At 38.3% G+C, this 26,599-nt stretch overlaps 1 protein-coding gene across 1 annotated transcript in view; it reads left to right on the forward strand.

Moving 5' to 3' along the window:
• The window catches only part of Cul3 (cullin 3), a 344,806-nt gene extending 319,591 nt beyond the window's left edge, over positions 1 to 25,215 (forward strand). The window contains exon 19 of the mRNA XM_090375913.1: positions 24,729 to 25,215. Coding sequence (XP_090232039.1) covers positions 24,729 to 24,753 — 25 coding nt within the window. The 3' untranslated portion in view covers positions 24,754 to 25,215. The remainder of the gene's footprint in view (positions 1 to 24,728) is intronic.
• The last annotated feature ends 1,384 nt before the right edge of the window (positions 25,216 to 26,599 follow it).

Here is a 26,599-nt window from a genome sequence, read left to right on the forward strand (position 1 = left end):
AGAGCAGTGCCCATTGATAATCAGTATCTGTCTTCTTCCACTTAACCATCCCTTTATCCATAGCAGTAACTTTCCCTTAATGCCACACTGCTCCAGTTTATACAGCAGTCTTTTAAGTGCAACAGTATCAAAAGCCTTCTTGAAATCCAAGTACAAAGGGTACTAGGAAAGTTTTGCAATACAGCTTTGTTTATTTAATTTTTTCAAAGTAATTTCCTCTATATTCAATACACCTCTCCATCCTCCGAAACCAATCTTTAAACCAGTTCTGCCAAGTTTCACTAGGGAGTAAAGCACACTCGTTGTCCCAAGCCCCTTGAAGGTCCTCATCACTGGAAAACCGCCTCCCTTTTAGCTTCATTTTCACATGCGGGAATAGTGCAAAGTCGCAGGGAGCAAGGTCTGGACTGTAGGGAGGGTGCTCGAGAAGTTTCAGTCCTGTCGTGGTCAAATATTCGGTGCAGGCTTTGGCGCGGTGAGCTGGAGCATTATCGTGATGGAGGTACCAGGTGTCCATTCTTGACTTTGGCCGCAGGTTCTTCATAGATCCAATGATTTTAGGCAGGCATTGTTCAGTATACCACTTAGCTGTGACTGTCTTCTGCGTGTCCAAAACGACACGTTCCACAATTCCACTCGATTTGAAAAATACAGCTATCATTTTCTTCTTTACAGATCGGGATTTTCTGACAATTACGGGTGTGTCGTCATCATCAAAGACCCAAACTTTGTTTTGAGCCTTGGTCGGCAGATCCTAATAGTACAGCCAAGTCTCGTCACCTGTCACGATGTTGTTCACATACCGAGATTGTCCCTTATCAAACTTTTTTAACATCTCCCGGCACCAAGTCACACGTCGTGTCATCTGCTCTTTAGTCAGTTGATTCGGCACCCAGAGAGAACAAAGTTTCTTCACGTGCACATGATCTTCCAGAATCGAACGAATTGCTGGTGCATTTAGGCCCAAAGTATCCTCTATCTGTTGGTAGGTCACTCGCCTGTTTTCGTCACTCGCCTGTTTTCGTCAAGCATTTTCCTCACAGCAGTAACGTTTTCCTCCGTAACTGACGTTCGTGGCCTTCCCGGCCTCTCAGAATCCTCCAGAGTGAAATTTCCCCTTTGGAATTCTCTGTACCACCTGAATATCGTTGTACGATGTGGACAATCATCATCTAGTGCAAGAGTCATTTCTTCTAAGCACTGGTCTATGGTTAAACCACGCACGAAATTTTACCGCAAAACTGTCCTTATCTCATTTCGTGACCACGATGCCATCGCAAGCACTTTACACTCTCACTACTAATGAATAACTGAGCCCATCGACTTGGCGCGGCAGCTACTATGCACGTATGAACATGTCTCAACATGCAGCAACAAGCAGCTTCCTGTGATTCATTGTTGCATCATATTGCAAAACTTTCATAGTACCCTTTGTATATGATATCAAAATTATTTTTTGCATCCAGTTCCTTGGTCACTGCCTCATAGTAACCTATCAGATTGGTTAGACAAGACCTCCCCTTAACAAATCCACACTCTGACTGCAGTATAATAGCATTCTGTCCAGGTGGTCTTGCATCACTTCTTCAACCTATGACTCCATTATTTTCCCCGGAATAGATGTTAGGATAACATGTCTGTAATTACCCATATCACCTTTTGGTCTCCTTTTCTGAATTGGGGATACATTTGCAATCTCCAATTCGTGGGGACCTCTTCTGAATCTGAAGGTACTCTCATGATTATGGCTAATGGCTTGCTTACCTCCTTTGTTGCCTCTCTTAATATTATTGGATAGATCCCATCCAGCCAAAGGTGCCTTTATGTACAGACTAATTTATATCTACCACAGGTTTCTGAATCACCTGATGATTTATATACATCCCATGCATTTTTCTTCTCTGCCACAAGTCTCATTAGTTCATCTGACATTCATTTAGGTCTAAACCTTGAAATGTATTTCTTTGTTGATATGAAAAGCTTAGTAGCTTCTATGATTATTTTTCTGAATGCTTCCCATTTAGAATTTGCTATTGTTCCCACATAGTTGATATCAGTTGGTCCCATAGAATAGAATTTAAAACTGTCTGAGACCACTATAGTCGCCATTGCAAAAGCCTTTCTCTTTACCCTTGACAGTAGTTATGCCTTTAATTAAATTCCACATTAGTAGACTGTGATTGCTGCCACTCAGTGGGTCTGTTACCTGCAGATTCTTAATGCATGTAGAATCACTGCAGATCAGTGATATTGGTTGGAAACCTTGAATATTCTCCAGCTGATGTGAAGAAAATGGTGACATACAGCATTGATAAACATGGATTTGGGCCAGGGTTTGTCAATGGAAACATTACAAATGACATCTACCTCAGTGCCATTAGAAATAATATCTTGCCTTTTTTTATTATTTTTTTTATTTTTAATGGCTAGCTAAGTCTTTAATGAGGTTGACAACTGGTTTCAGTAGGATGATGCAATGCCCCATACACCCAGGAGTTGTCCTAAAGTTGCTAAATAAAATTGTTGACAACAGGATGGTTTTTAACCACTACCCTTAGCTGTATCACAAAGGACTGATATGGCTGACCTTTGATGTCATCTGATTTAAACCAATGTGATTTTTATCTCTGGTGTTATTTCAAAGACACTATTTCAGAGGAACCATTGGAGTATAGTCTTCAAACTTCACACTCCAACTGCAACTCATTATTGATAAATGTGTTGGACATGAGCATGTTGTGGCATGAATTTCCCAGCACTGCTAAATATAGTTAAGTGTTCTGTTTCTGAACAGTATTTTATGTTCTTCGGATGAATAAAATTGTGCAACGAATAAAAATTCACCCTGTGTGTGTCCAATTCTCTTTAATTGATTTTTAATATATCATATTATAGCATTATTAACATAAATGCATTTTAAAATCATTAATCATTTTGTTAATGCACTAGGGCTGACTTAATATTTTACGTTTGGGATAGATAAGTAAGAATAAAAACTATATTGGAAGCTAAAGTAACGGTATAATCATAATATAATTTACTATAATAATAATCAAGGACAATTGTGTGGGGGGGGGTAATTTTATATTTTATTTAAGAGATTATGGAGTCACCTAGAAAAGTTAGTCATAATATGACTAACTTTTCTAGGTTACTCCATAACAGTGTTTTTTCCAAATGATGTTGTGACTAATGGCAGAATTACTAGTGGTGATTCTTCTGAGTTACAGCCTTTTGGTTTGCACATTTTGCACATATGCTGAGGTTTCGAGGCACCTCCATAGCCAGGTGGGAAGGAGCAGCAGTGTGTAGCACACACTTCTTGATTAGACCGTGGTTCGAGCCCGTCACCACCAAATATGGAGGATGCGGAAAGGTCAAGGGAATGACCACCGCATATTACCGGAGCAATATGGCCTTAGTTGCTAATGCTCCTAAAAACCAAAAACAAACAAACAACAGCTGAGGTTTCACTAGCTGATGGACAAGTCATTTCTTAGTGCAAGGTGTTGAGAGTGTGGTAAACTGAATTCAGTTGAATTCATTAACATATCTCTGTGGAAGCAACTCGAAGCCCTGGAGATATTCAAGTGTCTGATGCCATGTTAGGTGATGTACTTTCAAATCTGGCCCCCAGAAATGGATCATCCGGTATGGAATGCTTTTGTTCCGTAGGAAGTAGTCTAATTGGGTGCTCAATTATAAGAGAGACAGGAAACATATTCTGTAAGAAAGACTATAATATGGTCTTTCTTACAGAATATGTTTCCTGCCCCTCTTACAATAGGTAATGAAATGTAAGGTCATGTTGAAAAAGTGTTGTGAGATAGGATAAAATGTTCTTGTGTCAGCAGTTCTGTCTACATGTGACAGGAGGGATTTCATGTTGAAAGCCTTGTGGATTGACCATAGGCTTGAAGGACCTTTCAAGGCATATGAACGGAAATTTTTTTCAGTATGGTCTGCCTTAGTTGGTAGATGGTATTCCTTTAAACAGTGGTAGTGCAAGGATTTTTTTCATATTCCATTGAGGAAGCATTGAGAGTTCAGGGACACTGCTAGTTTGGGGGGAATTAGGGAAGGTGGCACATTAGCAGCTAGTTCACTGGGACAAAATTACTTACTCTAAACAATGAAAGGTAGTAGTAGTAGTAGTAGTGGCATGTGATGCAAGAAAGCAAATGTATGAGCTTATGCAGCATCACCCAACAAAAAAAAAAAAAAAAAAAAATCACCCCATTCTCTCCAAATGCCTGTCCAGTTCCTCCTTAAATTTATTCAACCTATCAACTTCCACAACGACAGATGGAAGTTTGCTCCAGCAATTAACCACCCGCTGGCTAAAGGCAAATTTCCGCACATCTATTCTACATCTGTCTTTTCTTAATTTGAATTTATGCCCCCTTAGGTTCGTAATCTGAACAAGTGGAAGGATCCCATCAGAATTCAGCGTGCTCAACCCATTCAAGGCCTTATATACCTCAATCAGATCACCGCGCAGGTGCCTAGTCTCCAGCCACTGCAATTTGCAGAACTTAAGCCTCTCTTGGTAAGAGGATCCCTTCATTCCCCTCACCAATCTTGTTGCCCTTCTCTGTACACGCTCAAGTAAATCTACATCCTTCCTAAAATGAGACCTCCAGACCTGTATGCAGTACTCAAGGCGTGGCCTGACCATTGCCTTATACAGAGGGATAATCACCTCCTTTTCCCTGCTAGCAAAATTCCTATATATCATTGACAAAACCCCATGACCTGCCCTGGCAGTCTGTCTGCATTGCTTAGAAAACTTCATATCTGATTGCACAATTACTCCCAGGTCTTTTTCATTTTCTACCACCTTAAGTGTAGTACCACACAGTTGGTACGTTTCTCTGGGGTTACTTCTACCCATATGCAGTACTTTGCTTTTGTCAAGGTTAAACTTCAGTTGCCACTTCTTAGCCCATCTGCCCAAATTATCTAGATCCTGTTGCAGTAGCACACTGCCATTTCTGTCATTAACAACCCTGCCAACCTTTGTATCATCTGCAAACTTCGACATTAAGCCTGATATACCTTCATCAGTATCATTGATAAATATACAAAACAACAGTGGACCTAACACCGAACCCTGTGGGACACCACTAATAACATTAGTCCAAGAAGAGCAGCTCCCATTGAGCAACTTACCCTTAATACCATTCTGCTCCAATTTGTACAATAGTCTTCCATGCGCAACAGTGTCAAAAGCTTTCCTGAAATCCAAATATATGATATCAAAATTATTTTTTGCATCCAGTTCCTTTGTAACCACATCATAATATCCTATCAAATTTGTCAGACAAGACTTTCCCTTAACCATATCCCCGTCCGCTGGGGTACGTACCAGCCCCAACTGGGTTCATCAAGTTAATTCTATAATTTTTACTCTAATTACAGAGCTGAAACTCGCTATAGTTTGAGCCAGAACTGTTTTCTTGAATTTTCCCACTTAAATTTTCAAAACCTTCTATTGAATTTCACGCAAATGACAAAAATGTGACATCAAGTATGCAATTTTTTAGGCCTTTTCAATTAATTTTTTTACCCCCGCCCTAACCAGCCTAGAGCTTATGAAACCCGACACTTGATTCGTTTCTTGGTGTAAAGCGTGCGAATTTCTTTTTATGGAGAGGAGCAGTTCTGATAAACAACTCCGCGTGAATACGAGCGAAGCGTGGGAGGTATATATCACGTTACCAGTACAAATACATCGAGACGGTAAGGGAGAAGTGTAAATAAACAAAAGACGAACAGGAGCTACTGTTTTTGACATAAGAAGCAATAAAGCCATACAGTACCAATAACAGTTTATGGAAGGTGAACAGATCGTATATCCTATCTTCAACGTGTATTGCTCCTACAAACAGAAGATCAAGGAAATTCATCTGTTGGAAACTGGAAAAACTGGTGTAAAACTGATATTTCACTGCATTATACTGATACATCACAGATAACACTGCAATGCGCATTTGATAAAAAAAAAAAAAGTTCGCTTTATTGTAATTGTTTTTAGTAAACAATATCAGAACAGCAGTTTCCATCTTCTAACCAAATTTCGAGAAAATATTTCCACCCATAGCTGCGTTATAAACTTCTAAACTTCGAAACTGGTGCATCAAAAGAAAGAAAAACAAAATCATCCGCTATGAATTTCTTTCTTTCTTGAAATGTGTATTGTTCATATTTGTGAACTGCAATATTTGTAACAATACAAAGCTAACAGATTACAACTAATGGCTGCTCAAAAAGTATCGTTAGAAGATATTTGCTTGTTACGCTTTGATGTCATAATGTTAGAAAGTAAAAATGCGAAATATTGTTCTCTAAAACAATTGCAGTTTCGGCATCCTAGGATGAAGCTGACTTAGAGCTGCAATGCTGTTTTTTTTATTATTATTTATTTTCTTTATTTATTTTTTGTTTTTGTATGGGCGGCTCCTAGAACAAAAGTTCATCTCGGCCTCGTTACTCTGTTCAGTTTTTACGCATTGTCAGGGTAAGGCCAGTGTGTGTCGTGAAAAAAAAAAAAAATCATCCCGCTTAGGAATATCCCATGTTGGATGAAGACAGATGAAAAGGAAGGCAAGAGAGAGAGAAAAAAATTTTTCATCCCGCACTGGAGAAAGTGACAGGAAAGAAAAACTGTTTGTGATGTGATGTGATGTATTGTGATGTTGTATTTGGGCATTCTGGCTACCTGGAAGCAGCGATCACCTGGACGACTGCCTCCAGGTACTCATCCCTAGCAGGAGGGCAAGATCTCCCCTACTAACTGCACGCCCTCCTCCCTGGGGAACTACTACTAGTAGTAGTAGTAGTGGCATGTGATGCAAGAAAGCAAGTGTATGAGCTTATGCAGCATCAGCCAAAAAAAAAGTTCCCAGGGAGGAAAGAAAAACTTGTATAAGATAAAGAGAGGGAAGGAGAAAAGAGGAGAAGCACTATCCCGGCCCAGGGAAGCCCCAATCCAGGATGGATTGCTAGAATAACACAAGAAAAAAAAAATAATAATAATATAATAAAATAAAATAAATAAATAATAATAAATAAAATAAATGAAAGTTAGCCCTCTAGACCTTTGACAATCTCTTGGCCTTCTGCCCACCAAAAGGGTATTTTTTATTTCTCTCTCTCTCTCTCTCTCTCTCTCTCTTTCTCTCCAGGGTCGGACTAGAAAGGGTGGACTCCCTCCCCTAAGGAGTTTTTTCCCCTCAAGTGAAAGAAGGGAATTGGAAATTTCATGAAAATGAACCCTGTTTTTCTTCATTCGGTGAACGGCTACTCTGTCAGCGCAAGAGAAGTGAAATTACATTTGCAGCTCAGAATGGAATTCAAACATTTAAACACATGACATTTTATGTTGAATTTTTCGGGCGTTGTGTGATAATGAAAATTCAGTTTTTCTCTGGAAATTTTTTGATGATATCAAATGCATGTCAAGGAAATATTGAAGTATTCAATAACAATTACTTACAATTTCCCAATCCCTCACTACGAGTAACGGATTGTTCTCACAATCTGTTACTAGCTGCGCATTTTTTTTTTTTTTTTTTCGTTTGTACACCAGTGAGATGCATGCAAAGTTCCTTCGATATCAGTTTTCGAAGTTTATAATGCAGCTACGAATAGAAATACTTTCTTGAAATTTCGTAAGAAGATCAAATATACATCCATGAAACTGCTGTTCCGATTTAGTCCTCTAGAAACAATTACAATAAAGCGAACTTTTTTTTTTTTTATGAAATGCGCATTGTAGTGATCAGTTTTACGACAGTTTTTTTCTTTCTGCTTCCAGTAGATGAATTTCCTTGATTTTTTTTTTTTAGTAGATAATACATATTGAAGAAAGGAAATGCAATATTTTAGTTTTTCAAAACCAATTCGTTGCAATTCTTTCGTACAACAATTACGAAAGCAATAAAGCTATTGTTGTGAGTGAGCCATGCAAATTAGTGTTCGCAAGTAATGATGCTCAACTGTTTGTTTTCCACGAAAGTTGTTTACAGTTTCATTTTCTCCTTGGATCACCTTGGTAACGCTAATGACATAAGCTTGACCAGTCAATTATCTCTCTGCGTGCGTTGATTCGTTTTAGCCAGAGGCGCCGAGCTGACGCACGAATTTTGAACTAATGAAGTAACGCGTTTTATTTTCAAAGCTTGGATCTTGTTTTGCCGACATCAAAATTTAATAAATTGAAATGTGATCGTACCATATTGTAGAATAGTTTTTAGAGTGAATTAATAGTTTTTGCTGAGCGCTAAAGGTAGGAAATCAAAGAATATACTTCTGTTTATGTATATTGAGAGTTTCAGTTTGGAAAATTGAGTAGAAATTATGAAAATTATTAGTTTTCTTCGGGGGGAGCAACTTTTGAGTTAGGGTTAAAAATTAGACAAAAACAGGGCGGACCAGGCTCGGGTTAACAAACCCATGCTGTGCTTGAATTATTGCTGCAGTCTTGTCTAGATGATCTTGCAATGCATCTTTAACCAGCGACTCCATTATTTTACCTGGAACAGAGGTTAAACTAACTGGTCTGTAATTACTCGTGTCACCCTTCGATCCCCCTTTGTGAATTGGGGATACATTTGCACATCTCCAGTCCGTGGGAACCTCCCCTGAGTCCAAGGATGCTCTCATAATTATGGCTAACGGTTTGCTTAGTTGCTTTGCCGCCTCCTTTAATATAACTGGATAGATCCCATCCACCCCAGGTGCTTTTCTTATGTTTAACTTCAACAATTTCTCCTCCACTTTGCTTTCAGTTATTACAAAATCATTAAGTATCCTGCTACAATTTGATAACCTTCTGCCATTTTCAAACCTTAATAATTCCTCATGTGTGAATGTAGATGCAAAATACTCATTCAGTTTGTTTGCTATCTGAGCAGGATCATCAACAGTCGAACCATCGATGTCAAGTGGACCAATCAGATTCATCCCCTTCCTTTTAGAGTTTATATAAGTAAAGAAATCCTTGCTGTTTTTCTTAGCATCTTTTGCCAAGGATTTCTCGTAATCTGCCTTCGCCTGCCGAACCTCCTTTGTCACCTGATTACAGATTAACTTATATCTGCCATAGGCTTCTGAGTCGCTTGATAATTTATATGCATCCCATGCATTTTTCTTCTCTGTTAAGAGTCTCATTAGTTCATTTGACAAACATTTAGGCCTAAACCTTGAACAATATTTCTTAATAGGTATGAAACTTTTAGTAGCTTCCACAATTAATTCCTTGAATGCCTCCCACTTAGAATTTACTGTTGGTAACATCGTCAGTTGATCCCACTGTACTCACCTTTATGGAAGCAAAAACCCTTTCCTTTACCCCTGATGGTAATTAAATCTTTAAGTAAATCCCACGTCAGTACACTGTGATCACTGCAACCCAGTGGTTCTTTTACCTGCAAATTCCTAATACATGAATGATCACTGCTGATAACCAGATCAAGAGTATTACTTTCTCTGGTTGCCTCTCGAACATGCTGCTGCAGAAAACAATCATCCAATAAATCCACAAAAGTCTGACTAGTGTGTGAGTGCCCAACCCACAAGTTCCAGTCAATATCTGGGAAGTTAAAATCCCCCATTATAAGACATTCCGATTTACTAGCCCACTCCATTTCTCTGTACAATTGTTCATTGTACTCATTCAAATCATTAGGCCTATAACACACTCCTACCCTTATTTTTGCTTTCGCAGTGCTTATGTCACACCAAACTGACTCAACAGTGCACTGTTCATCTATATCAACTGGATGCACTTCTTTTGATTTTATGTTTTTCTTTATTAACAGCATAACACCTCCTCCCTTCCTATCCTGTCTATCCTTTCTGTACACATTGTACTCCCCAAATTCCAGTTCGGCATTCCTTATATCTGTGTGACACCACGTCTCTGAAATCCCAACAATATCCGCCTTTGATGTCTTGACCAACACTTCAAATTCATCAAATTTATTTACTATACTTCTAGCATTGGTATACATGCACCTATTCTTAGTTACTCTAACACATCCCATATACCCACCTGTTTCACGATGACTGCCATCCATCCCTGAAACCCCAAACATCCCACGCTCCAGGTTGCTACTTATTCTAATAGAAGTTGTGCAAGAATCACCTTCACCTCTTCCTACGGCTACTGTTAAACTATTAGTCCTTGTATCCCCCCAAGCTATTAGTTTTCTGACCCACCTAACACTGCCTCGATAGCATCAGCAAATATTCTTGCACCCTTTCTATTTAAGTGTATCCCATCCCTGTAGAAGCAGTCTCTCCTGTTAACAAGTACAGTCCAGGCTGAAAAAAATTCTATCCCTTGAGCCTTGCACAATCTTTCCAGGGCCGAATTGATCGACAAGGCTCTCATCATATACTCCCTCCTATCGTGTCTGGGCAGAATTGCAGACACTTTCAAATTCAACCCTAATTCACGGCTTTTTTTCATCAGCGACCTGTACTTGTTAAGTAATTCTGCCAGTCTCCTACTCTTAATATCATTAGTGCCAACGTGTACAACCATATCACCTTTTGTGCCCCTAAAAGATGATATCTGCTCTACAACGTCATCAACCTTTGCCCCTGGCAGACATACCCTGGTCCTGTTCCACCTATCCTTTTTACACAATATATTTCCCGTCTCCCTGACAATAGAGTCACCAACAACTACTAGTTCCTGTGGGACCAGTGCAAGCTCTGGCGTTGATGTGGGCAGCTAAGAGCCTGATGAGCCCCTCAATTTAGATCTTTCGAGGGCATCCACCCTGTCCTTCAAACTCTCATATAGGCCCATAACAACGCTGAGGTGTCGCCTGATTTCCTTACATCGCGCACACATAAAGACATCCCCCATGGCAATATCATGTTCCGTTCCAGATAGTTCGGCAAACATTTCACAAGTTGGACATTTTTTTAGGCTGTGATGCGTTGGAGAATCGCCCCCCTCAGTTCTCCTCCGAGTCAAAGCACTCCTGCCACTTTGTGCCCGTTTCTTTGCTGCTCTAGTTTGGGGCATGATATTTTAGATTAATAAGAACAATAAATTAAATTAAATGTCAATACTATGCTATCTGATAGAAACAGTGAAGCGTATTACTGTTTCTATAATTATACGTTAGAGCTACCTAACTACCTCAATTAAAAAGTTGAATTCCCTATCACTATATACAAAAACAATGCCTGCAAGATTCGAACGAAATAACGGTTTTATAAAGTATTACGTATATCTACAAAAATTGTTTATATAAATTAAAATAAAAATAACCAGCGTAATTAGAACTATAAGAATACGTATTAAGTACAATATAAAATAACAATTATATAAATAAAAAGCAAACACTTATCGTTTTTTTTTTCGGAGGGAAAAAAACGATAAGTGTATCAGGGAGTGTATCAAAAGCAGTAAAGTACAAAACTTAATTTGTCTGTATAGTAATGCTAGGAGTATTGTAAACAAATTAAATAAATTTGAGCTTTTGATGAAGTGAGCTGATGCAGTAGAACTTATTGAGAAATAGCACCACTCCAATGTGGGAGATGAATAATTCCATTTTGGTGAATATTGTGTTTGGGAAAGATGGGGAGGAATGGAGGGTGATGCTCCTAATCAAAACTGCCTAAGGATGGAAAGAATGTGCCTTTATTTATTTATTTTTTTAATACCTAAGTGTCCTTAGATTTACAGTTCCTAAATTACCGCCATTGTTACATGATACAACATATCCCGAACTAGATAGCATAAGCTTAGTACAGTATATTGCATAACATAATATTGTCAATTAATCAGTAAATCTATTCATCTTGTTAAACTTCATTGTCAATTAAATTGTACTTTTAACTATATACATATAATGACTTAGATTACAAACGTAACATAAATAATTAATACATAACTTGATACGGAAGTAATATAAAGGGAACTCGTAGATAACACTTGATACTGAAAAATAAATATAGATTATAACTGTGTTGGGATACAAGTTTAGGGTTTTAATTTTGTACTGAAATTGAAATTTTATTGAAATTAAATCAAAATCATGACTCAGACAAGAGCAGCAAAGCAAAAGGCTCAAGCTAATGGGAGTGCTGTGGCTCAAGGGAGAACTAGGAGGGGGGGGGCAGTTGCCCTCTGAATCACAGCCTTTTAAAATGCACTGCTTGCTTGATGTTTGTGGAGCAATCGGGTACGGGACATATACTGCCATAGGGGATGTCTTTGTGTGTGCAACTTAGATTTTACAAACATAACATAATTAATTAATACATAACTTGATACGGAAGTTATATAACGGAAGTCGAACATAATAATACTCGATACTGAAAAATATGCATTAGCATTAGTAGAGGCATTTGATGCAAGAAAGCAAGCTTATGCAGCATCAGCCATCAGCCAAAAAAAAAAAAAAAAAAAAAAAAACAACCACTTCCACTTCACCCCTCTGTTCGTTCGAAATACCTGTCCAGCTGAGCCTTAAACTTATTTAGGCCATCAACTTCCACGACAAAGGATGGAAGTCTGTTCCACCAATCAACCACTCGCTGGCTAAAGGCAAATTTCCGCACGTCTATCCTACATCTGTCTTTCCTCAATTTGAATTTATGCCCTCTCAGGTGATTATTCTGAGCGAGAGGAAGAATCCCATCAGCATTGAGCATGCTCGAACCATTCCAGGCTTTATACACCTCTATCAGATCACCTCACTGGTGCCTAGTCTCCAGACACTGTAATTTGCAAAACTTAAGCCTTTCTTCGTAAGAGCACCCCTTTGTTCCATTCACTAATCTTGTTGCCCTTCTCTGTACTCATTCCAGCAGCTCTACATCCTTCTTGAAATGAGGCCTCCAGACCTGTATACAGTACTCTAGGTGTGGCCTGAACATTGCCTTATACAAGGGAATAATCACCTCCTTATCCCTGCTAGAAAAATTCCTATATATCATTGACAATACACCATGAGCTACTCTTGCAGCCCGTCTGTACTGCTCAGAGAACTTCATATCTGCCTGCACAACCACCCCCAGATCCCTTTCATTCTCTACCACTGTCAGTGTAGTACCACAGTGTTGATACGTTGCTCTGGGGTTGCTGTTTCCCATGTGTAGTACTTTACACTTGTCAATGTTAAACTTCATTTGCCACCTCTCAGCCCATCTGCTCAACCTTTCCAGATCCTGTTGCAGCAGCATAGTGTCAGTAGTGTCCTTGACAACCCTGCCTACCTTTGTATCGTCTGCAAACTTCGACATTAAGCTTGATATACCATCATCAATACCATTTATAAATACAGAAAACAATAATGGACCCAACACTGAGCCCTGAGGGACTCCACTGATAACATTAGTCCACGATGAGCAGTGTCAATTGATTACTACTCTCTGTCTTCTCCCCCTCAGCGACCCCTTTATCCACAGCAGCAATTTACCTCCAATGTCACACTGCTCCAATTTGGGCAGCAGTCTTCCATGTGCAACAGTATCAAAAGCCTTTCAAAGATCCAAGTATATAATATCAAAGTTATTCCCTGCATCCAGTTCCTTTGTGACTGCATCATAGTATCCAATCAAATTGGTCAGGCAAGACTTCCCCTTAACAAAACCATGCTGTGTCCAAGCTATAACTGAAGTCTTGTCTAAATGATCTTCCAGTGCTTCTTTAACCAGTGCCTCCATTAATTTTCCTGGAACAGAAGTTAAGCTCACAGATCTATAATTACTTGTGTCAGCCTTTGATCCTCCTTTGTGAATTGGGGTCACATTTGCACATCTTCAGTCTGTGGGTACCTCCCCTGAGTCCAAGGAAGCTCTCATAATTATGGCTAAGGGTTTGCTTACTTCCTCTGCTGCCTCCTTTAATATAACTGGATAGATCCCATCCAACTTAATATAACTGGATAGATCCCATCCAACCTTTCTTGTGTTTATCTTCAACAATTTCTCCTCCACTTTACTCTCAGTTATTACAAGATTCTCTAGCTTACTGCTAGAGTTGAATACACCTCTGGCATTCCCCTCGCTAAATAACTCCTCATGTTTGAATGTCGATGCAAAATATTCATTTAGTTCGTTAGCTACCTGAGCAGGATCATCAACAGTTGACCCATCGATATCAAGTGGACCAATCTGATTCATCCCCTTCCTTCTAGAGTTTACATAAGTAAAGAACTCTTTGCTGTTTTTCTTTGCATCCCTTGCCAAAGATTTCTCGTAATCTGCCTTCGCCTGCCTAACCTCCTTTGTAACTTGGTTACAGATCAACTTGTATCTATCATAGGCTTCTGTGTCATGTGTTAATTTGTATGTATCCCATGCATGTTTTTTCTCTGCCATTTGCCTCATTAGTTCATCTGACATCCATTTAGGCCTAAACCTTGAACAGTATTTCTTAGGTGGTATGTAAAACCTAGTAGCTTCCAAGATAAGTTCTTTGAATGCTTCCCATTTTGCATTTCCTGTTGGTATCATCAGTTGGTCCCACTGTATAGAATTTAAATACTGTCTCAGTCCATCGTAGTCGCCTTTACGAAAGCAATAACCCTTCCCTTTACCCCTAATGGTAGTTACCTCTTTGAGTAAATCCCACTTCAGCACACTGTGATCACTGCTACCTAGTGGTTCATTTATCTGCAGATTCTTAATGCATGAAGAATCACTGCTGATAATCAAATCAAGAGTATTCCTCCCTCTAGTTGCCTCCCGAACATGCTGATGTAGAAAACAATCATCCAATAAATCCACAAAAGCCTTTCTGGTGTGTGAGTGACCAGCCCCCAAATTCCAGTCAATATCTGGGAAATTAAAATCTCCCATTATAAGACTCTCTGATTTACTGGCCCACTCTATTTCCCTGTACAGTTTCTTATTATACTCATCAGAGTCATTAGGCCTATAGCACACTCCTACTCTCAATTTTGATCTCCAATGCTTATGTCACACCAAACTGACTCGACTCTGCACTGTCCAGCGATGTCCACTGGCTTCACTTCCTTGGATTTTATGTATTTCTTAACTAATAGCATAACCCCTCCTCCCTTCCTATCCAGTCTATCCTTCTATACACATTGTATTCCCCTAATTCCAGTTCTGCATTCCTTATTTCTGTATGACACCACGTCTCTGATATCGGAACAATATCTGCCTTTGATGTTTTGAGCAATACCTCAAATTCATCAAATTTATTTATTAAACTCCTAGCATTGGTGTACACGCAAGTATACATTCACCTATTTCTATTCTTAGCTACCCTAACACAACCCATGTGTTTACTTGTACTGCAATGACTCCCAGCAATCTCTGGAATATCCTGCATCTTGTTTTTCAGGCTTCTGCTCATTCCAATAGAAGCAGTGCAAGAATCTCTTTCACCTCTGCCAGTGGCTACTGTTAATCTATTCGTCTTTGTCTCCCCCCAAGCTAGCAGTTTTCCAACCCACCTAACACTGCCTCGATAGCATCAGCAAATATTCCTGCACCCTTTCTATTTAAGTGTATCCCATCCCTGTAGAAGCAATCTCTCCTGTTAACAAGTACAGTCCAGGCTGAAAAAAATTCTACCCCTTGAGCCTTGCACAATCTTTCCAGGGCCAAATTGATCGACAAGGCTCTCATGATATACTCCCTCCTATCGTGTCTGGGCAGAATTGCAGACACTTTCAAATTCAACCCTATTTCACGCCTTTTTTTCAACAGTGACCTGTACTTGTTAAGCAATTCAGCCGGTCTCCTACTCTTGATATCATTAGTGCCAACCTGTACAACTATATCACCTTTTGTGCCCTTAAAAGATGATATCTGCTCTACAACGTCATCAACCTTTGCCCCTGGCAGACATACCCTGGTCCTGTTCCACCTATCCTTTTTACAAAGCATGTTTCCTGTTTCCCTGACAATAGCGTCACCAACAACTACTAGTTCCTTTGGGACCAGCACATTCTGCCTTGGGGGTTGCCGCAGTGTTGCTTGGGACCAAGTGCAAACTCTGGCGTTGATGTGGGCAGCTGAGATTTATGGGCCCCTCAATTTAGTTCCTTCGACGGCATCCAACCTGTCCTTCAAGCTCTCATATAGGCCCATAAGAATGCTGAGTTGTTGCCTGATTTCGATACACTCCTTGCATCACGCACACACGAAGACATCCCACATGGCAATATCATGTCCCGTACCTGAATGCTCCACAAACATCATGCAAGCTGTGCATTTTAAATATATATAGTGTAATAACTGCGTTGGGATACAAGTTTAGGGTTATAATTTTGTACTGAAATTGAATCGAAATCATGACTCAGATCAGAGCAGCAAAGCAAAAGGCTCAAGCTAAATGGAGTACAGTGACTGAGCGTGGCAGTTGCCCTCTGAATCACAGCCATTTAAAATGCATTGCTTTCTTGATATTTGTGGAGCAATCAGGTATGAGACATGATATTGCCAGGGGGGGGATGTCTTTGTGTGTGCGCGATGTAAGGAGTGTGAGGAAATTAGGAGACAACTCAGCATTGTTATGGGCCTATATGAGAGCTTGAAGGACATGGTGGATGCCCTTGAAGGATCTAAATTGAAGGGCCCATTAATTTCTCAGCTGCCCACATCAATGCCAGAGCTTGCACTTGATCATTACGCAACACAGCAGCAACTCCCAAGACAGAATGCGCTGGTTCCACAGGAACTAGTAGTTGTTGGTGACTCTGTTGTCGGGGATACGGGGAACATGGTATGTAAAAAAGATAGGTGGAACAAGACCAGGGCATGTCTGCCAGGGGCAAAGGTTGGTGATGTTGTAGAGCGGATATCATCTTTTAAGGGCACAAAAGGTGATATTGTTAAAAGGTGATAAGAATATTTGCTGATGCTGTCGAGGCAGCATTAGGTGGGTCGGAAAACTGCTAGTTTGGGGGATACAAGGACTAATAGATTAACAGTAGCCACTGGCAGAGGTGAAAGTGATTCTTGCACTGCTTCTATTGAAATGAGCAGCAGCCTGGAAAACAAGATACAGGATATTTCAGAGACTGCTGGGAGTCGTCACGGAACAAGTAAACACATGGGTTGTGTTAGGGCAGCTAAGATTAAGAACAGGTGCATGTATACTTGCATGTACACCAATGCTAGGAGTTTAGTAAATAAATTTAATGAATTTGAGGTATTGCTCAAAACATCAAAGGCAGATATTGTTGGGATATCAGAGACGTGGTGTCATACAGAAATAAGGAATGCAGAACTGGAATTTGGGGAATACAATGTATATAGAAAGGATAGACAGGACAGGAGGGGAGGAGGGGTTATGCTATTAGTTAAGAAACACATAAATCCAAGGAAGTGAAGCCAGTCGACATCAATGGACAGGGCAGTGTCGAGTCAGTTTGGTGTGACATAAGTATAGGGAAATCAAAATTGAGAGTAGGAGTGTGCTATAGACCTAATGACTCTGATGAGTATAATAAGATACTGTACAGGGAAATAGAGGAGGCCAGTAAATCGGAGAGTTTTATAATGGGGGATTTTAATTTCCCAGATATTGACTGGAATTTGTGGGTTGGTCACTCACACACTAGCAAGGCTTTTGTGGATTTTTTGGATGATTGTTTTCTACATCAGCATGTTCGGGAGGCAACTAGAGGGAGCAATACTCTTGATCTGATTATCAGTAGTGATTCTTCATGCATTAAGAATCTGCAGATAAAGGAATCACTAGGTGGCTGATCACAGTGTGCTGAAGTGGGATTTACTCAAAGAGGTAACTACCATCAGAAGTAAAGGGAAGGGTTTTTGCTTTCGTAAAGGCGACTACGATGGTCTGAGACAGTATTTAAATTCTATACAGTGGGACCAACTGATGATGTTACCAACAGCAAATCGAAATGGGAAGCATTCAAAGAACTTATCTTGGAAGCTACCGGGCTTTACATAACAACTAAGAAATATTGTTCAGGGTTCAGGCCTAAATGGATGTCAGATGAACTAATGAGACATATGGCAGAGAAGAAAAATGGTTAGGATACTTACAAATTAATGGGTGACATTGGAAGCCTATGATAGATATAAGCTGGTCTGTAACCAAGTCACAAAGGAGATTTGGCAGGCAAAGGCAGATTATGAGAAATCCTTGGTGAAAGAAAGGATGCAAAGAAAAACAGAAAAGAGTTCTTTACCTAAGGCATGAATCAGATTGGTCGACTGGATATTGATGGTTCAACAGTTGAGGATCCTGCTCAGGTGGCTAACAAACTAAACGAGTATTTTGCATCTACATTCACACATGAGGAGTTATTCAGGAAGGGGAATGCCCTATGTGAAGTAAACACTGGCAGTGAGCTAGATGATTTTGTAATAACTGAGAGGAAAGTGGAGGAGAAATTGTTGAGGTTAAACATAAAAGAGGCACCTGGGGTGGAAGGGATCTATCCAGTTATATTAAAGGAGGCAACAAAGGAAGTAAACAAAGCCCTAGCCATAATTATGAGAGCTTCTTTGAACTCAGGAGAGGTACCCATAGACTGGAAATGTGCAGATGTAACCCCAATTCACAAAAGAGGATCAAAGGCTGACACAAGTAATTATAGACCTGTTAGTTTAACTTCTGTTCCAGGAAAATTAATGGAGCGACTGGTTAAAGGAGCACTGCAGGATCATCTAGACAAGAATTCAGTTATAGATCAGACACAGCGTGGTTTTGTTAAGGGAAGATCTTTGCTGACCAATTTGATTGGATACTATGATGTAGTCAAAAAGAACTGGATGCAGGGAATAACTTTGATATTATATATTTGGATCTTAAAAAGGCGTTTGATACTGTTGAACATGGAAAACTGCTGCACAAATTGGGACAGTGTGGCATTGGTGGCAAATTGCTGCTCTGGGTAAAGGGATGTTTGAGTGGCAGAAGACAGAGAGTGGTAATCAATGGACACTGCTCAACGTGGACTAATGTTATTAGTAGAGTTCCTTGGGGTTCAGTGTTGAGTCCATTGTTGCTTTCTGTATTTAAAAATGATATTGGTGATGGTATATCAAGCTTAATGTCCAAGTTTGCAGATGATACAAAAGTTGGCAGGGTTGTTAAGGACACTACGGATGCTATCCTGCTGCAACAGGATCTGGAAAGGTTGAGCAGGTGGGCTGATAGGTGGCAAATGAAGTTTAACCTTGACAAATGTAAAGTACTACATATGGGAAATAGTAACCCCGAGAAACGTATTAACTCTGTGGTACTACACACTGACAGTGGTAGAGAATGAAAAGGACCTGGGGGTAATTGTGCAGGCAGATATGAAGTTCTCTGAGCAGTGCAGACGAGCTGCAAGAGTAGCTCATGGTGTATTGTCAATGATGTATGGGAATTTTTCTAGCAGGTTTAGGGAGGTGATTATTCCCTTGTATAAGGCAATGGTCAGGCCTCACCTTGAGTACTGTATACAGCTCTGGAGGCCTCATTTCAAGAAGGATGTAGAGCTGCTGGAACGAGTACAGAGAAGGGCAACAAGATTAGTGAATGGAACAAAGGGGTGCTCTTACGAAGAAAGGATTAAGTTTTGAAAATTACAGAGTGTGGAGACTAGGCACTGGCGAGGTGATCTGATAGAGGTGTATAAGGCCTTGAATGGTTTGAGCATGCTCAGTGCCGATGGGATTCTTCCTCTTGCTCAGAATAATCACCTGAGAGGGCATAAATTCAAATTGAGGAAAGACAGATGTAGGATAGATGTGTGGGGATTTGCTTTTAGCCAGCGGGCAGTTGTTTGGTGGAACAGACTTCCATCCCTTGTTGTGGAAGTTGATAGCCTAAATAAATTTAAGGCTCAGCTGGACAGGTATTTCAAACGAACGGAGGGGTGAAGTGGGAGTGGTGTTTTTTTTTTTTTTTTGGCTGATGCTGAATAAGCTTGTTTTCTTGCATCATATGCCTCTGCTAATGCTAATTAAATCCCCATGACCTGCTATGGCAGCCTGTCTGCTCTGCTCAGAAAACTTCTTAGCTGACTGCACAATTACTTCCAGGTCTCTTTCATTTTCTATCACCCTAAGTGTAGTATCACACAGGTGGTACGTTTCTTTGGGGTTACTTCTACCCATATGCAGTACTTTGCATTTGTGAATGTTAAACTTCATTTGCCACGTCTCAGCCCATCTGCCCAACTTTTCTAGATCCTATTGCAGTAGCACGCTGCCATTTCTGTCATTAACAACCCTGCAAACTTGGATATTAAGTCTAATATACCTTCATCAATATCGTTTATACTTATACAAAACAACAGTGGGCCAACACCGAACCCTGGAACTTCACTAATAACACATTAGTCCAAAGGAAAATAAAGGTGAGGGCTTCATTTTCAGGAGAGAGGACTATAATAGAATAGGTTGTTTCTTAGGCCCAATAAATTGGAACGATTACTGTATCTTAGGATTAAAGGATTAAATCTCAGAGCAACAAACATATTCATACCAGTTGTTCAGTTTCATAAATGCTATAGTGACAACCCAGTTATAAAGTATAACTCCACAATATGAGAGATGCTTGATGGTGTGCATGGTTTAATGTAAATATATTTCTTGACTAAATGTTAGAGTATGAAATGGCTGTTTAAGCATGGGTAATGCAACTCTATAGATTTACATTAAAAACTTGGAAAGACACATCTTGGCATTGATGCTCTTATGTCTTAAAACCCTTAAACAACAACAACAGCAACTCTATAATTTCTACTACTCAGGTAGTATGCATGCATCATTTTATTATATCTCATATTGTGAATACCTTCACAACGAATTGCCTAGGTATTATCTAGGTATCTGTTGTTTTTTCATAATTGTTTTTTTTTTTTTTTCATATAGTTCCTTCAGAATTGGGTTTTTTTTCCCCTCATATAATTCCTTCATTACTGCATCATCATACCAATCAGATTGGCCAGACAAGATTGCCCTTTAAATATTAACTGTTATTGGTATCCCAAAGCAACATAAATTGAAAAAGCACAACAGATGTTAAATTATGGAGCATTATGAAAATTTAATGATAACAAGCTGGATAAATGCCGATATTTTCACCTCACCATATCATTGAAGCTCACTGTGTAATGGCTAGTGCAAAAAGCTTTTTAGTACCCACTCGGCACCTCCGTAGCCAGGTGGGAAGGAGCAGCAGTGCGTAGCACACGCTTCTTGATTAGACCCGGGTTCAAGCCTGTCGCCACAAATACGGAGAATGCGGAAAGGTCAGGGAATGACCACTGCATATCCCGGAGCAATATGGCCTTAGTTGCTAATGCTCTAAAAACCAAATAACAAACAAACAAACAGTACCCACTCAACCCAAACTTACTGTTTGGCTTACAGTCATGTAAGTAATCTGGAATGTGAACAAAGATAAAGTTTCCATGATTGAACAACCATGAAATGTTTATTTATTTTCCCCCCTCATCAGTTATAAAAAGGATCAAGTTTGATGTTGAATAAGAAGCTAATTTTGAAATGCTCTCCAGGTTGCTTTAATTTTTCATGTTATCCTAATGAAAATTAGATATGAGTAATTGGGCTGTTGTTCTTTGTCACATTCCTTAAACCAATAAGATTTGTTCCGGAAAATAATGTCTTTGATTTTCCAAGTTGGATTTCTTAGTTTGGTGATATACTGTATTTTCTCATGTATAAGATGCACCTTTTTTCGAAAAATTTGGGGTCAAAAAACTGGGTGCGTCTTATACAGTGGTTGTAGATTTTTTTACTTGCATTTCCCACTTTTTTGCGCCTGTTGTCTTTGCGCTCATTGTTTCGCACTTGTTACCGGTATATTAGGTTACGTTTTGCCACGTTCTGCCCAGAAATGGCTCAGAAAAGATTTTCGTACTGTGCTGAATTCAAGTTATGAGGAGTTGTATGAATTTTATGATGAATGAAACTTGAGTTCAATTACTTTATGTAATACATTTTTTTTTTTTTTTTCAAATTTCGGGCCCCAAAATTAAGGTGCGTCTTATACATGGGGAAATACGGTATTTGTCAAGCCTTGACGTTGTTTTTTATAATTTGAGTCTGGCCTGCTGTATATTTCATTATTTGAAAATAAATAAATAAATAAATTTTCTGTTTATACTCCGGGACGACCAAACGGTCAGAGGAGTTAATACATGCATGTAATTCAGTTTTTTGTAATAACCTATTATTTGTAATAACCAATGGATCCAATATATTTCTATTTTAGAAGATTTAGGAGAAGTCCGGTTGGCCTGCCTTCCTAAAATCCACTCATGCACCCCTTCTCAATGGTAAGCCCTGTTTTGTCATTTTGGTGGCAAATGAACATGTAGAGTGATTCTCTTCAAGACGCCTGGTCAGCATGAAGAAGAAAAGACCAAACCCTCCAGCACATGACAACACGGCGAGAGGATCAGAATGGAAGCAGAGGGTGCTAAAAATCTCTGGGTATGACCAGGCTGCCATGCACAGAAACTGAACTTAGCCTGTTGCAACGTAAGATCATTCATCAATGAAGATAGGATTTTAGAGCTGGAAAAGGAATTAGAAAATGTGAATTGGAATATCATTTGGTTTAGTTGAAACAAGAAGAAGAAATGAATCACTTATAAGTTTATCAAGTGGAAATCTGCTGTACATCAATGGAAACAGTGAAAAGAGAGACTCTGGATTTGGCTTTCTGGTCCATAAAGGTATAAAAAAACAAAATTTTGGAATTCAAAACTACATCACCAAGTGTGTCAATACTGCTTCACAGGATTTCTAAGAGGTACAAACTAAAGGTTATAATGATTTATACACCAACATCAAGCCATGATGATGATGAAGTTGAAGAAATGTACACCGAAATTGATAGACTTCTAGATGAACAAAAAATTCATGAATTCAATGAACCCTTTTTTCAAGAAAAGAGTGAACAGAAAGTGGACATGGATTAACAACTAATGAAATCGATTTCATCCTCACTAACAGAAGATATGATGTTACCGTCCTGAACAAGGTAAACATTGGACGTGATCACAGAATGGTAAGATGCACACTTGATATAGATGTAAGAAAAGAAAGTAAAAAAACTGAATAGAATAAATATTACGAAGGCCTTACGAAACTAAGCGAAGAATGGAACGAATTATATTAGTAATCAGACTATTGGATAAAAAGAGAAACACATGGATTAGGCAACAAACACAAGTAAAGGACATTCTTATCAAAACTAAAGAACTGAAATGGACTTGGGCAGGACACATAGCTCGAAGTATGATGACAGATGGACTAAGAAAATAACAGAATGCTACCCAAGAGGTGCTAAAATAAAACCTGGAAGGCAACAACGGAGATAGACAGATGAAATTCAAGGGCTTGTGGGCAGTAAATGGATGGTCATTGTGCAAAACAGAAGAAACTGGAAAGTTGCTGAAGAGGCCTTCATTCTGCAGTGAATTGAAAATGGCTGTTGATGATGATTTCATTACTGGAAAGCAAGTCCACAAAGGTATGATTGAGACATTATTCAATTGTTGTGCATCAGACAGGACTTTTAGCAGCTGAGTTTCTGAATTCAGAAGGGATCTTGGTGTCTCCAAAGATGAACTCATTTGTGTATGACTCATGACTATGTCAACCACAGAAAATATTGATACTGTTTGTGACCTGGTTTATGAAACATCATCAAATTTAGTTACAATACCTAGAAAACACACTAAACATATCCCTTGAACTTTAGAATTTGTAGTGGCAAATGAAGTAAACTTATATGATATCAGGGAAAAAAAAAAAAAAAAAAAAACCTTGTCTTTATGTTCCTCTAACAATGTGGCTGATCCTTAGATGTATCCAAAAGTTCATATTGTCTATAAAGAATTGAGCATGAAAAAATTTCAACAAAATCTCCAAGTGTTTTGGTACCATACATTTTTATGCAGACCAGGAAAGGGACTGAATTGTGCAATGACAATTCTTGCAAAATTTGTTCAGTATTTAAACAAGTATGCCAGCCACTTGGTGACCATGAGTGAAGGCTTGGATTTGTTACTATGATTCAAAGAACCAGCAGCAATCCATGAAGTGTTGTTGTTAAGAACCTCCTTGCCGCAAGAAATTTTGAAGGGCATCATCAGCTACCAAGATGATTGCATTAGTTTTTTAGCTCAAAGAAGGGACAATACATTCAAAAGGGTAAATTCTTCATGGATCAATATTATTCTTGCTACTGAAATTTCATGATCAATTAAAAACCAAATGTTGTGGGGATATTTTTCAAAAGATCCTGGAAAATTCCTTTATGAAAATCTCCCAGGAACAAGAATCTGGTATTCATGAAAATAATCAACAATTTAAGTTATAAATTATAAAACTTATTCTTGAGATATGGTCTTGGATTACTACCAATTTCCTGCACTTGGAAAAAACATTTGAAAGGAACAAATAATGATGTTATTTGTGCATTCAAGGAGTGGTTAGAGGACCGAAACAGTGGATTCTATGTGAAGAATCTAGAAAGGATGCATCAGGTGTTATAGCCCTTAGAAGTGAATATGTTGAAAAAATGCTGATTCACTTCCACATTGCTTCATTCTTTTTATGGTAGGCCAGAAATTTTTCAAATACCCCTTGTATAAGAAAATTTTAATTTACATATTGAATATTTTATTTAGAAGAATTATCTGTCATTGTATGGTTGTGCTTATATATATATATATATATATATTTATTTATTTATTATTTTTTTTTTATTTCAGGAAAATATACACGTATGTAGCCTGAAGATAAAGCCAAAAAAAAAAATAAAAAATAAAAAAAAAAAATAGATAAATGGACAAAGCTGGAAAGTGGCACATCATTGCTATCTGCATTGTGTTGTGTGTTACCTAGTAAACTGAAGGTGTGCACACGTGTGCATGTATGCACAGTACATACACAGACACACACACACACACACACTGATGATTCCAAGAACTACATTCATACCTGAAGTGTGTGAGCATGTGTAATTTGTGCTGTACTCAGAAAAGTCTAATCAAGTTTGATGATGCTACAATCTCTTCAAGCCGGTCTCCCTGTTATTAGTGCAGGGATCTCTACCTAGAGGACATGCTGCTGCTGCCTTATGGGAACTATGCCTCCCATGTACAGGTAGATTAAAAAAAATAAAAAAATAAAAAGATCTCATGTTGTAGTATCACATAAAAATAGTCCATTAAAAGTCCTAATTTGTTTTTATCCTCAGCTTGAAGTTATTATTATTTTATTTTTTTTTCTTTGCTTGAAGACTGTTTCCCATAGCTGTCTAGTGGCTACTTGTTCCCTTTAATGAGATACTTGATGCTACAGCAAGGTAATTTTTTTTACTGAGAGAAGCCTGATGACAGTGCATCCCTTTGGGTGTAATCAAATTGGCCTCTTTCCTATCTACCTTTGTGCAGCAGGAGGACTTGCTGCCTTTAAGTTATGTATAAAAAATCATTTCATGAACATGTTGTAATACACCTGCAGAGCAAGTGGCAAGTCCAAGGAATAAAAATTGTTGAACCTTATGGTGTTTTTCATAATAAAAGAAAATCGTTTTCCTTGTAATATTTAATAAAGTTTTGGAAAACTTTCACATAATGTCGTATAAAAATGTTACTGTTTTAAATGTATACACAGAATAATATTAATTTTTATTGATAATTAAAATGTATGAATACATTTTATTATCAATAAACATAAGGCAAAACTTAAATTTACTTTCACATTAAAATTTTATATTGTGAAATTGTCATTTTTTAAGCAAATTCACTGCTTAATAGGTTATACTAAAGTATCTCCAAGTTAATAGTTATCTTTTTCATGTATGAGAAAATTGTTTTGGAAATTACTGAATTCTTCAAAAATTCCATCTGAGCACAAAATAATATAACTGAAATGAAGATAAATCAAGTCATATTGTAATGATGAAAGCACCGGACCTTATTTGTTAATTTCTGTTTTCAAATACACATAGGCTTAGGTATTTAAAGAAATGTTGTTTTATGCCTGCAGGGCAAGTGACAAGTCATGGGAATAAAAGTTGTTGAACCATGTGGTGTTTTTCATAAAATTATCAAAATTAAAAATGAGTTGTGTCTATTATTGGAAATTTAAACTAATACACTAGTCAGATGAGTGTGCTTATGAAAGGCACATCTTGTGTTATTTAGAGGTGTTTTAATTTTTATGATTGTTCCTTATATGGAGTGATACAAAAAAAAAATTTTTTTTTTTTTTAGTTTAAATCTCATGCATATCACATTCTCATGAACTACTTTACTTTCAAAATTTCTACTCTTTTCAATAATTTTTTAATGCCAGAGAATTCCAGAGGAAAGATGAGATATTTTAAATATCTCATCTTTCACTTTCAAATAGATTTTTGCCATTCCATATTTTGTAGTTTACAATGTTATATAATTCCCATAATTTTTTCTCTCTCCCTATGTATCTGAATCTTTGTGCAAACCCAGCATTAGTGCAGCATGTCAGAATTGACACAGTGTGGTGGTTTTATTTATTTATGAAATATTTTCTCTGAAAGAACTTTATTTTGCCTGTTAATTAGTACATATGAACTATAATTAGATTTTACCATTTC

The sequence above is a fragment of the Mastigoproctus giganteus genome, chromosome 6 (assembly GCF_048544385.1).
Source record: "Mastigoproctus giganteus isolate SK-2022 chromosome 6, ASM4854438v1, whole genome shotgun sequence".
Classification (NCBI taxonomy): Eukaryota; Metazoa; Arthropoda; class Arachnida; order Uropygi; family Thelyphonidae; genus Mastigoproctus; species Mastigoproctus giganteus.